The sequence below is a fragment of the Canis lupus genome, chromosome 14 (genome assembly GCF_003254725.2).
Source record: "Canis lupus dingo isolate Sandy chromosome 14, ASM325472v2, whole genome shotgun sequence".
In the NCBI taxonomy this organism is placed as follows: domain Eukaryota; kingdom Metazoa; phylum Chordata; class Mammalia; order Carnivora; family Canidae; genus Canis; species Canis lupus.
Window position 1 is genome coordinate 58,861,169 of NC_064256.1, and position 13,693 is coordinate 58,874,861.

Consider the following 13,693-nt stretch of genomic DNA (forward strand, 5'->3'; position numbering starts at 1 on the left):
CTATGAAAATCAAGTATGGATGAGCAAGTGCAAGGTACTACACTTTTCAAAAGAGTATGAAAATACCCAAATCGCAGCATTGTGCCACCCCTGAGTCATGATACAACAACCCTTGCTCATAAGAGCCTTGGTGGCTGACACTGTTTTTGAAGATAGTGAAGTAAGTATCTAAAATGACTATGTGCCACGAGACATTCACTCACCACCTTCTTATGAAGCAGAGAAGAGTTTAATATAGTTTGGAAAGGGTCACATCAAAGACAGTTAAATTTAAAAGGTTTAGCTTCAAACATCTGGAAAATTAACTTATATGGATACAGTATTTAACATCATTGCCAGTTCCAGATCACCATATCCATCTATAGAGAAAAGAAACTGACATAAAATGGCTGTGGATTATATGTAGTTAGCTCCTTACCTACAGTCTCAGTACTTATAAAATGCAAATAAATGATTCGTTAGAATGGATATATCAATAACTCGGTAATAATAATTAAAACGAACTTCAGAATTAAATATGAACCATTCAAGAAACGCATATGGTGATGCCTCAATCCCATGAAAAGCTTTAAGTCAATTAGCATTTGATTTTTACCTTTTCGGGAGTCACTGCTACTTAAATTCTACCTCGATAGTTGTTCTTTTTCTGTGGGACCACGTGATGAATGAGGCAGCTTTATCATGATGTACACTTTTTTTTAAATTTTTTTTTATTTTATTTATTTATGATAGGCACACAGTGAGAGAGAGAGGCAGAGACACAGGCAGAGGGAGAAGCAGGCTCCATGCACCGGGAGCCTGATGTGGGATTCGATCCCGGGTCTCCAGGATCACGCCCTGGGCCAAAGGCAGGCGCCAAACCGCTGCGCCACCCAGGGATCCCATGATGGACACTTCTTATTGGCATAAGGTCTCCTACCCTTTTGACTAATTCATTCCAAACTTAAAAAAACTGCAGGAAAGGTAATGTTTCTTTTTCAAATACGTGAGTAAAAGCAAGCAGAGACTGAAAACTAAACTAAAGTCTGCTGTATTTCATATTTCAGTTTCAGGGAAAGTCTGCTCTAATTATATTTCAAACAACCACACCTATTAAGGTGCTACGGTATATCACATCATCCAGGATGGTCTGGGGCATGTGATACCCTAGTTGACATTGAATACGCTTGAGTGGGAGGGGACTTTGGAAATTAATGAGTTCAACTTCTTAACCTTTAAAAATAGGGCTAAAAAGCACTTCCAGCACAACATCAGCAAAACTGGCAGGGAAAGGACCTCTCACTATTCTCTCTTCCATATAAGCAATGAAAGAACTAGCAAAAATAGTCACAATCGACTTTTTTAGACTCTGAAAATCAACCAAACCTTGTAGCAATCTGCGGAGCCTTATTCAAGAAAAGTACCAGAGGCCCAGTCAGAACAGCAAGCTCTGTCACATTTTAATTAGCCCTACCGCATCTCCTCTCCCCAGCTCTGCAGTAGCCTTGAAAATCAACAGCCCATAATTACAGGGAAACCGGTGGCCTGGAAGCCAGAGGCAACAAACAGCATTGGAGTGCCTTCAAAGCGCCATTCTCAGAGAGCTGTCACTATTTGTCCTATCTGCTGGTGCCCTGGAAGACCTCACTGGCAAGGCTGTTTTTCTTTGAACCTGATTTGGAGCTCTGCCGGGGCAACAGCCTTTTCCCTGAGGGTGTTTGTCAGAAGCAACCAGACAAACACTGAGGCTGCCCGAGGCAGTGCATAATAATTGCACACACTGAGCTAGTCAAAAAGCCGAAGAGGAAAATCTGGGGGCATGAGTAGCCCACAGGGACCTTGGCCAAGCTCTGGGAGATCTGGAGATCTCACAAGTGACACGCACGGGAGTAGGGCAGTGCTGCCCAGGGCTGTGGACATGCTAAGGGAAGAAAGGAAGGCAGTCAGGTCTTACCTCTGGCTAACTTGGAGCTCTGGGAACCCATGACAGGGACTGGGAGGCTTTCTGGTTTCAGGCCTCTAATGGAAATCTCTGTTGATTCATTAACTGATCCCTGAATTAACTGAGCAGACCTCAGTGGCCACACATGACAAAGAATACAGGCTTCACAGAATTCGTTCAGGAAGTTATTAATGAGCAAGCAAACAAAAGACTTTGCGAGGGGGAGGAGAGTCTGGTTTCCAGAGTTGCCACATTATATGGTTTAAAATGTCTAGTTCTCAACAACAATAACAAAAGTTATAAGACGTGCAGAGAAAGAAAAAAAGATGGCTCATATACACACACAAAGAGCCTTCAAGAAAATGCCCTTCTAATGAAAGGAATTCCCTCACTAGACAATCCTGTCCACCCTTGAATAACACTAATTCTTCAACTTTTCCTTCTTGGAACCTGTCTTCTTAAATGAGATGTGTTGGTCCTGGTTCTGCTCTCAGATGATCTCTTTTCCATAAGGTAGACAGCCGGATCTGAAGAGCCATCACTTTCTCTGGAACTATTCTCCAAGCTAAATACTCCTAATTCCCTCAAGTTTTCTAAATACATACACTTCCTCAGATCTATTGAGCTCTTTCTGGATTGTGCTGATTTGGTCAATCTTTCTCTGAAAATAACACTGATTTTTAACTTTAAGAAACTAGAAAATGCAGGAAAAGTATTAAGACAACCAAGGCTGTTGTGAATGTTTGGATCCTGGGCAAACAGTTTTTCAAGGTTCCCTAGAAGTGTGGACATGGGATTGTATCACATGATACAGGGTCAGGACCTGGCCTCCTTCCGGATCTCGGGGATGATCTGACACTGTGTCCAGGTGGGCAAGGGTTGCTTATTCAAAGCAAAGGCCGAGATCCCTCAGTTTTTATACCAATATGGCAGCCCTAACGCTACCTTGTTTAGTTTACAAAGTACGTAGGTAACCCCTCAAACAAGACAGAATTTTAAGACTTTCTTTTTCAGAATTTTAAGACTTAAGTTTGTTATCAGAGTTCATTAAATACAGGGGTGCCTGGGTGGGTCGGTCAGCCTTGGCCTTAGGCTCGGGTCGAGGATAGAGCCCTGCTTCCAGGACCCCCAGGTCAGGCTCCCTGCTCAGCGAAGAGCCTGCTTCCCCCTCTCCTTCTGCACTGCGACCCCCGTCCCTCCTGCTGGTGCTCTCTTGCTCCCTCTCTCTCTAAATAAATAAATAAAAAATCTTAAAAAAAAAGAGAATTCATTAACAACAAATCTCTCTGTATTGTACATAATTTAATTTTGTTTGATGATGACCCAGATGGTTCTGTAGCAACTTGCAGCATATCCAGCGTCACTCTGAATATTCGTGCATCACTTACACAATTACTTAAAAGTGAGGGATTAACTTTCCAAAAGAACATCCCTCTTCCTGAGGATGGTATTTTTCAGATCCCTGTGCAAGCACTGTCCTCTTCAGCCACTCTCAACTCTTCACAGAAACAGCTCAGGGCTGATGGCCCATGCTCCATGGCCCTCAGTGAAGTAATTCACTCTGAACGCAAGTTGTGAGCTTATTTTCAGCCACTCAGATAATCATGCGTGAGGTTTACACTTTTCAGTGTAAATGTGGACTTTTATTGAAAAACAAGACCCTAAGTCTAGGGAAGGAAAAAAAATACAGATGTATCTCTATATCCTCTATTGTACTATTCATAGAGACTTAGTTGCATAAACAAACATTTCTGTTGAGTGAGTCAAAGAGGAAACAGAAATGTTAGAGTTCAAAACTGCATTCCATTTCACAGAGGGTGTTTGATTCAGAATTGGAAAGAACTGAATTACACATGAAATACTCTTACAGTTGATTTACGTTGAATATTTTTTCTTCTTAAATAAAGCTATGTTAGTCCTACATTAATAACTTCAGAAAATTCAGAGGTATGATTAAGTATATTGGCTCACCTACTTTGCTCGCCGCAGGATTAAAATTCTGCTCAACTATTAACTGCAAATAATAACACGATTTTTATCAGAGAAAAAAAAATCACTAATCCCTACATCTCGTAGGATCTATTGGAAGGCATGTCAGGATGCCTGATGTCACTTGAGGAAATGATATACTTGAAATTATGCTCTGATCTAGCTCCAGAATGATTTTCTAAAATTAGAAGAACCCCTTGGTCTTTTAGTACTCACTATTCACAGGCCACATAAAAAATTAGGCAGACTTCTAATCAGCTTATGAAGATGAAGTATAAATAAAATCTTGGTGCCAATCCATGTGAGTATTGATATTTTTCTAATGGATGTTTGGTAATAAACATGACTCTCCAAGTTTGAAATGACTGCGTTAATTATCAGTTACACAGATAAAATCTTCAGCCTTATTTCTTCAAAAATTAAAAAACTGAATGCAGCTCATGAGTCCACGAGCTTTACACAGGTGGAACAGACGTTCCCCACTGATAAACCTACGTTGCTGTGAGGTAAGAAATGCTTCCTTAAAAAAAAAAAAAAATTTAAATAGCAAGTAATAAAATTCACCATAGGACTCCCTGTTCTCTTAGGAGTAAGGCTAACCAAACCCATGCATAGGAAATGCAGTAGAGAAAGTCTTCCTATTTCTTTTTTAAAATTTTATTTATTTTTATTTTCTTATTTTGAGAGAAAGAGCAGAGAGAGAGAGAGAGCTCACAAGAGCAGTGGGGAGGGACAAAAGGAGAGGGTGAAGCAGGCTCCCCGCCGAGCAGGGCGCCTAGTGCCAGGCTCCAACCATCCACCCAGGACGCCGCGATCATGACCCGCACTGAAGGCACTTAACCGACGGGGCCACCCAGGGCCCCAAGCCCTATTTCTTAATGCCAGTCCCTCATATCTCATCTGGTTCTCTCAATATCCTCACTGGGTAGACAATCACCAAATTCAAAAGATTGCATCTATGGGACATTTTTCACCTTTACAGAAAGATGTGGTTGAAAAGAGACCCTAGTCAGGAGCCCAGACAATGCGGTCCTCCCTTGCCAGGTCAGCTCCAGCAGGAGGCATTCCATGGCCAAGGGGGCAGTAGTACACACAAGCTGCTCCTTCACACGCTCTCGTTGGGCCCCTGGCCACCTCCATTTCGTCCCTGAAACCCTGACCTGAACATCTCCTTTCAGCAGCACAGATACAGAACACCAGCAAATGCATACTTTCTTGTGTTTACGACCAAGACTGGGCACGCTTTGGCTAGTTAAAAATCCAATCAATCCTAGATCGTTAATTGTTCTATTTCCTTTAATAAATATGTTAATAAATTACAATTATTACTGTCATTCCTGTCATTAGCAACCACCACATACAGAACATTTGTGTTTATTACATGCCGCGTGGTTGGCAAAGGGTTTCTCATTAGGAAGCTCGACTCGTCTGTGTAATAGTAGAATGAGGTAGGTACTGTCATTTTCTCATTATACAAATAAAGACGTGGAGGTTCACAAGTGAAAAAAAATCTACAAACACGCGGCTTGCTCCTCACCATGTGCTCCACATCTCAAAATTTTAGTGTCTGAAACCATGGGCTTTGGAATCAAAGAGATCCACCAGGTTAGGTCATGCGCAGCCCCCTTGCGCCTCACTTTTCTTATCTGGAGAATGGAGATAATAATATATGCCTTCATGGAAATATTTTAGGGCTTAAACAAGGTCATGTGTGTTCACGGAGCTTTATACTTGTGTATCTTATTTGAAAAACTTCCCAGGTATACTCACCAATCCCTAATTTACTTGACGTCTCCACTATGGTAGTATTTGCTGTAAGCAGGTACTGTTACAGATGTGAATTCACTCTCCAGACAAGCCTGATGGGGCTTCTTTGGTCACCCGCATTCTCCAGGTGAGAAAAATGAAGCCCAGAGACAGGAAAACCTTGCCCGAAGTCACACAGCAGGTAAAGGGCGGAGCAAAGATGTAACCTCCCGAGTCCCGCTAACTTCTGGATCATGCTTCTTCCCTCTATAGAAAACACATTCCTGGGCCCCTGTCCTTCCCTGAGACTTCCAGGACACTGCTTTCCATTTCTCCTCGGGCTCCAACAGGTGGGTCTCGTCCTCTGAACTCCATGGTGCCATTCCCCGATTTCTGTCCCCTGCCGCGTAATCACCCCATCTCTTCATGAGATCTCGTCTCCCGCCACGCGCTCACTGCCTCCCCTCACGGACAGCACCTGTAGACCGCAGTGCCCCCACCTGCTCCAGGCTGTTCTCCATTTCTGCACCTGCTCCCAGCCAGAGACCACGCTGCCCAGCCTCCTTTGCAGCTAAGCAGGGCGGATGTGAGCCGGTGGTGCGTGCAGGGTGGAAGGCGCTGGGTGTTCCCCTGCCCGTGCCCTCCTTCCTCCCACTGCTTAGAACTGGAGAGAAAACAGGAGCAACCTATGAAGCCCCGGTGTCTCGCAGCCTGAGCCCCCCGACGGGTTCATCGGAGATAGAGGGGCTCCCACCTCGCCCAGTCCTTGCGTGCAGCATCAGCGCCTCCCCGTGCAGGCCTCACTGAATCCGCATCTCTGCCTGCATCAGGTCTACTGAGCGCAGCCACATGGTGCCCCATGGGCTCCCCAACAGCAGCTTCCTCCCCGTGCTCCCCGCCTCGAGGCCCGAGGCCCGGTCCTCACCTCCACGCCTCCTCCTCGTGCCAACATAATGACCTTGAAGCCCGAATCCAAAACTGTTGCCCTCCTTTCAGGTCAAAATATTCTAATGGCTCTCCTGGGAGTAACGCCCTAAAGGCCAAGTGTGCAAGGCTTCCTTAACAAAGCACGGGAAGGGGAGCTGAACAGTGAACAGGTAACAGGGAACCACACCTGAGCTGCGTCGGAGAGAGGGAAGGAAAAGAGGGACACATGTGCGGGCCTGAGGCCAATCCCGCTGGGCGGCTGGAAGCTCCGTCAGCTCAAGCAGCCTGATGATCGCAGGGGTGCTGGGCCCACACAGCAGACTGGTCCCATGGGCCGGGGGAGGCACAGGGACCACCGCGGGTTGTGGGCCAGGCGCTGCCGGCTGCTGCCGAGGAGGTAAAGTGTCAGCGGAGAGGGGGGAGCATCTCCGACTCGCAGACAGAACCTCCTGGGGACATTCCAACCAAGTGACCACTGGGCCTGGGAGCTACCTACGGCCCAGGGTCTGGGCAGGCAGCTCTGGGCTCATGTCCCTGAGAGCAGGCTCCTTACTCGCGAAGCCTTCTGTTCATTGCAATACCTCAAGCCATAGACATGTTGGCCTGTCTGGCGAACTGCTCACAGGCCTCAGCGTGACACGCATGACACGCGTGCAGCAGCAGGGCAGACAGGGCCCTTCGTTCCACACCCGCCCGCCCTGCCAGCACCTCCGCCTGCCATGCCCCTGCCCACACGCTGTCGTGTTGCTGCCACCGGAGAACCACTAGGCCAACACTTAGGCCTTGACAGTGCTGTGCGAGCAAATTACAAAGTCAAAGTCGTGTCAATTTGTCAACACAGAAATACGGCCTCGACTTGCCTAAGTGGCGACAGGACAAGAATGTGAGGGCAGAGATGCCCCCCGACAAGAAGGGCGTAGATCATAAAGCAAATGCCACCTGCCGATAACAAGGGGCACAGAGGAGGCGAGGAGGACGGGCCCCCCATCTGTGAGGGACGACAGCACGAGCTCACGACTCTCAGCTCACACGGCAGTCAACACACAACATGGAGAACAAACACTTCAGATGAACCGTGGTTAAGGGTATCGCCTCGGCTCTTGATCTTGGGGTCGTGGGATGGAGCCCCACGTAGGGCTCTGCACTCAGTGTGGAGTCCGCTGGAGATTCCCTCTCCCTCTGCCCCTCCCCCTTGTGCCTTCACGCTCACTCGCTTGCTCGTCCTCTAAAATAAATAAGTAAATCTTAAACAAGGTACAAGAGCCACCCCACATAGTTCACTGTGGGCTACCCCCACCTTTTACTGGGAGGATACCGGGGGGAGCCTCCCAATATGCCTGGTGCTTTCCGTTAGCACTACAGACCCGCACGCACTTGTCACTATCGGGGCTATTCGTCTGGTCAACGGGGGCTTAGGGAGACCACATCCCGCCACTTCCCACGCTCCCTGCCCCCCCTCCCATCATCCTGTTTGTAGATGTTTTCTGTTACTCAGAGAAGAAATTTTAAAAAAACACTCAAAGAGGCAGAAATGGTTTGGGGCTAAATTACTTGTCCCAAAGGGAATCATAAAGAATATTTGCTATTCAAACCCAACATAGCATGAACAGACACAGACGGAAGGTCTGAGAGGAAAGGGTTCCAAAGGCCGTGTGGAAACCATCTCTCTGTCCGGCCCTCCTATAATCTGCCGTGAAGGCCATTTCTCTGAAGCAGCAGCCAATCTCTTTTCATAGTGCTGTTTCTTCTAACTACAGAAGGAAGAAAGGGGTCTTTGGGGTGCATCTTACTGTGTCCTCTGTTCCTCTTTGTCTTTACGTTTTGAGTTGGTCCATCTGCAGCAGGGCCTGCTGTCAACCTACTGGCTTCCATGCACTTTTCTTGAGGTGGCAAACGGAGGAGAAAAATGGCATTTCAGTCCCCTTGAGATTTGGTATCTGGGGTAGCGAACCCTGCAGCCATCTCCACAACCGTGGTTCTTCACACTTCCCAAGCAAAGCTGATGACACCTATGGATCCTAGTCACTGAAAAACATGCCTATCAAACACTGGAAACCATTTGAGCAGAGTCACGTTTCTCTTGAAGCCACCCAAGAAGAGCACAGGTTCAGGGCAAGAGGTTGGGGGTCCCTCGCCATGAAGCCCTTTCCTCTGCCAGCCTTCTTTGTTTTTCTGTCTCTCTGGTTTTTCTCTTCCAGGTCAGGTGTAGACAGAGAACTTCAGTAATGGTACGGTAGAGAGCTCAGCAAGTAAGAGAGGGAAGAGACGCAGCCCAGTCCTGCATCCCGTCAACTTACACTCTGAGTCTGAAATCTGGCTGTGGCCATGTCTCACACCTTGTGTTTGGAGATTGTGTTTACACCAACGACCCCATGAGATTAAGCAGTCAGTACTCACTGGACTAGGCCACCTCTGGGTGAGCTTTGCCACTTGTAGTTTCTTAGGTTAAAAAAAAAATTCTTCAGCGGATCTTTGCATGGCCACCTCCTTCTCGTCAACTGTTCTCTGCTCAAATGTCCTTCCTCCAAGAGCAGGTTCCCAGCCATCCTAAGCAGCTCCCTCACCAGGAAAGCCGTTCTCTAGCACATGACCCTATTCAGAGTCTTCAAAATGCTTTCACCACCACCTGAAATTATTTGTTATTGCTGTTTTGATCTCGCTAAATGTCTGCATTCCCAACTGGAATAGGAGCTATACGGGAGAGGTTTTGGTCTGTGACATTCTCTGCTGTGTCCCCGGCCTTCACAATAGCACCCGGAGCCTGGGAGGCACTCACAAAACACGGTGCATTAACCAACGTGATGGAACTGAACCGATGACGACAGACACCTGCACCCGTGATGTTTATGCCTACACTTTTACACAAGTGTGTAGCTCACTACAGGCACTGGAGGACCTGTGTACCAAACCTGACAATACCTCTGATGGGGTATTGTGCAATTGTTGCTATCTTTCTGCTCTGTCCTTTTTCACAGATTTCAAATGTGTCATAAAATATTACTGGGTCAGGGACCATGCAGGCCACCAGATGGTTGAGAATGATTTATTTCCTTGATTTCAGACTACTGAAGAAAGACTGCAGGAAAAAAAAAAAAGGCAGTTCTTATCTCTGAGCTTACAGAATATGAAAGATAAAAGGGACCTTGAAGTTCATCTAGTCCAGATCCACTCTTAATTTAAAAACCTATTCTACCCACCAATGACATGGTTATCTGACCTTGGCTTTAATATTTTTAGTGATGAGACACTCATTATTTTACAAAAGAAGCTGTGTCACAATTGGACGGATTTTGATGAGCAAGGTCTTCCTTCTATTGATTCAAAATTTCCTTCCTGTAACGTCTGGCCCTTGGAGCAACAATGAGTAAGTCTAGTTCCTGCTCTGAATGATGAACTTTGAAATATTTGAAGACATCTGCAATACCTCCCCCTACTATCTGCTGCTTCAGAATAAGCAACATAAATAACTCTAGCTGTCCCTCACTTGTTCCTCCCTGTAAGACCCCTCGTCTTCCAGGTGGATGGTCTCTGGGCACTCTTCAATTAGGAAACATATGTTCTCCAGGGCAAAGTGGAATTAAGTCTTATTTTTAATGATGGATTTAATTGTGCTTGTGCCATAAAGCTACTAAGTGATCCACTTTTGTAAGTCAACTATGCATATAATTATACAGTATATCATTACCAATACCAGCATCTGTTATTAATTATAAAATGTAAAAGCAGATTCACTCTGATATAATGAGCCTCCATCTCCATGGGAAGTCTAAAGAACATCTCATAAGTGACAATGCCAGCTTGCTCCTGAAAGTCTTTTGATGAAAATATGAAAAAGCCTTTAAAATAATCTGGCTCCTCAACTTGCACACGCACAGTCAGGTGGCTTCTTTCGATCTCAAAATTCATGGAATAAGCAATTATAGGCAGCCCGAACGTCAGGCATTCATTCCGCTATAAACACCACTAGTGGAAATAATCTAAGACAAAGTAGTAAACACGAATTGCATTTTTATAGCAAGAAAATTTTATCAAATGCTTACTGAATGCTTTCCAGGTAAGCAAAGCACAACTGAAGTGACTCTGTCCATATTCAGACTTTATGGGAAGATCTGGTAAGTGGATTCCTGTTTTGCCATTCTTAGGATCAATATGGTTGGTTATGATCATACTGTCACAGTATCAATGGCTATGATCATACTATCAGTACCAATCACTAATGAAGGTAGAGATCATTATACACAGTGTTGCAGCCCAATGTTTTCCCATATTGACCTGCCACTCCTAAAAACTAACAAATGGATTAAGTTCCCACGAGGAGAGTTGATGGGTTTCAATCCACATCTACACTTACAATCTACACTGTAATCATCTGTGTCTTCAAAAACTAGTGGTGAGCTATAACATACTGGAATATCCATGATGATGTCTGATTGAATAATATCTCGGAAATATTAAGCACTGTTTTCTGTTTCATGGAACGAACAGGGCTTTAACTGTTGAACTTGGTGGTTGACCATCCTTATTTCAGACTTTCCCCCGGGGGTTGGGGGGGGGGGGAGATGTAGCATCATCACGGAGAACGCAGAGACATTGACCCAGTAATTCTTTGATTATCTTTTCAAATAAACAACCAGAGTAATTCAGTTGTTTCGACAATTTGTGTTATGAGTTGTGTTCCTTCCAAATGCATATGTTGAGGTCCCAAGCCCCAGAATCTCAGAATGTGATCTTATTTGGAAATAGACTCATCGCCAATATAATTAGGTAAGGTAAAGTCATACTGAAGAAGGGTGGGCCTCTAAAGCAGTATGACTGGTGCCTTTATGAACAAGGTGGTATCTGGGGATATACACACACAGGGACAACGCCATGTGAAGACGAAGCCAGAGATGGGGTGATGCTTCCACAACCAGCAAACACCAAAGATTGCCATCAAGCCACCAGAAGCTGCATGACGGGCACGGAACAGATTTTGTCCTAACACTCCTGGAAGGAACCACACTTGCTGACACCTTGATCTCAAGCTCTCCAGCCTTCAGCACTATGGAGCAATACGCATCTGTGGCTTAAGCTGCTCCTTTTGTGGTGCTTTGTTACAGCAGCCCTAATACTAATACTGTTCTGAATCTCTTAAAACATACTTGGCACGTTTCTTTGTGGAACATCTTCCAAAGCACTTTGCTCTGGATGTGCTTAATGTGGCATAGTCTTGACCTCTGAGATGAAATTTTTAACAGCCAAAAGCTATTCATGTCTCAGATATAAATATGATGGATCATTTGCATAGGCAATCCACCATCGTTTTCAAATAGGCTAATTTACAACCATAAATTAATGAAACTGATTTTTGTGCATCTCTACAACGGACTTTGGCAGCCTAAAGGATGTTCTGAACAGTAACAGTATTTCTAGGGAAAAAAAGGTATAACCTCCTAAGGTAACTATCTTGAAATACATATAAAAATGCATGTTTTATAAATCAGGATATTCCGTTTTAAAGTTTCACTTTATAGCTACACTATACACATGTGTAATATGTTATGAATAGCATGAGTTGTTACTTTATGATAAGCCAGAGGTTTTTAATAGTGCTTTCGATGCCCAGACGCTTGACTGAAGATATTTCTGGGAAATGAGCCCAGCCCTTCAGCCTAGGCAGCCTCCCTTCCATCTGATTTACATTTTGAGCTTCCATTGTAGATCAAGACTACAATAAAATTTTCTGTAATGTGGAAATGTCTTATATCTGCATTGTCTAATACAGAAGCTGCTAGTCTCAAGTGGAAATGCAGCTATTTCAACAAAGGAAATGACATTTTTATTTTTATTTAATTTTTATTTAAATGGCCACATGTAGCTATTGGCTACTATACTGGATGGCATAGTTCTAGATTTTATTTTGAATTTAGATTCTGCTAACAAAGTTTGAAAATCACTGCTAAAAACTAGCAGAGTAGGAAACTTCTGCTAATAAAGGAATAATTGATGATTCGGATAAATTCTCCCAGAAAACACAGACGTGCAACTTTCTGGGGCATGTGACGAATGATCTTAAACCCAGCGAGTATGTAGCTCCATTAAATCTGCCAACTAGAACTAACATCGCTGATCATTAGCCAGTAGGGGGAACTGAAGAGTAGAAGACAGCATTTTCCCTGGAGAGTGGGATTTATTACTTTTTTTCCTACACATGTTTTTAGTCTATGTCGGGGCCCTAAAATAAATATTCATGTTCGGGAACTCCAAACCTTGCCTTCTCGAACATCCAGAGGTCTTTACACACACTGCATGCACCTGTTATCAAAGAATCCCTAGGAGGCAATAGAAATTGGTTCTAGAAGATACAGTTGAAAATCCAACTGATTCTACACCTAGTCTTTCCCAATTTCCTTTGTTAACATGTGATAAGGTTGATTTCCATATTGATTTTTAGCTTTACCTTACTTCTCCACATACCAGAGAAAAATCTTAAGGGCCTTTATATTTAGACAGAAGAGGAAAATTTCATTGGTATGTCGTTGATTCTTTACTTGAAAAGCATTATGAGAAAACTTGTATGCATGTTAAGTTAACCACACAGGGCCTTACCTCTTGGTAAAGGTCACTGAGATCTTCCTGGTGGGCCTGTTTGGAACATCCTGGGAATTCCCTAACACAACAGGAATCTGGGGGCCAGTCCATCTCTGTCATCTCCAGCCAGTCAGTGAAGTACACCACTCCACAGCATTTAAACTGAAAAAAAAAAAAAGAAGAAGAAGAAGAAGAAGAAGAAGAAGAAAGAAAGAAAGAAAGAAAGAAAGAAAGAAAGAAAGAAAGAAAGAAAGAAAGAAAGAAAGAAAAAGAAAAAGAAAAAGAAAAAGAAAAAAAGAAAAAAAAAAAAGACTGGTCAGGCTCAGAAACTACAAAAATATTTTCTTAACTTACAGAAGACTAAACGTTAGATTTCTTACATTTTTGTGCCCAGAGCTACACTCATTCCTGTCATCACCTAATGCTATATGTACATTCTAAGCTGACGACAGAAATGTAGTGAAGGACTCCACAGTGGAACAATTCTGAACAGTAATGCTTATAACACAAGCAGTCAGATCAGGCATGGCTGAGTCTTTC

At 44.2% G+C, this 13,693-nt stretch overlaps 1 protein-coding gene across 11 annotated transcripts in view; it reads right to left on the reverse strand.

Moving 5' to 3' along the window:
* The window catches only part of TSPAN12 (tetraspanin 12), an 86,122-nt gene that overhangs the window by 25,572 nt on the left and 46,857 nt on the right, over nt 1-13,693 (reverse strand). For 10 of the 11 annotated variants that reach the window (XM_049093858.1, XM_049093853.1, XM_035698377.2 and 7 more), the window contains exon 7: nt 13,172-13,315. In XM_049093858.1, the coding sequence (XP_048949815.1) occupies nt 13,172-13,315 (144 nt within the window). Of the gene's footprint in view, nt 1-8,162; nt 9,660-13,171; nt 13,316-13,693 lie in introns of those variants that run through there. The other variant, XM_049093859.1, reaches the window with a different exon arrangement.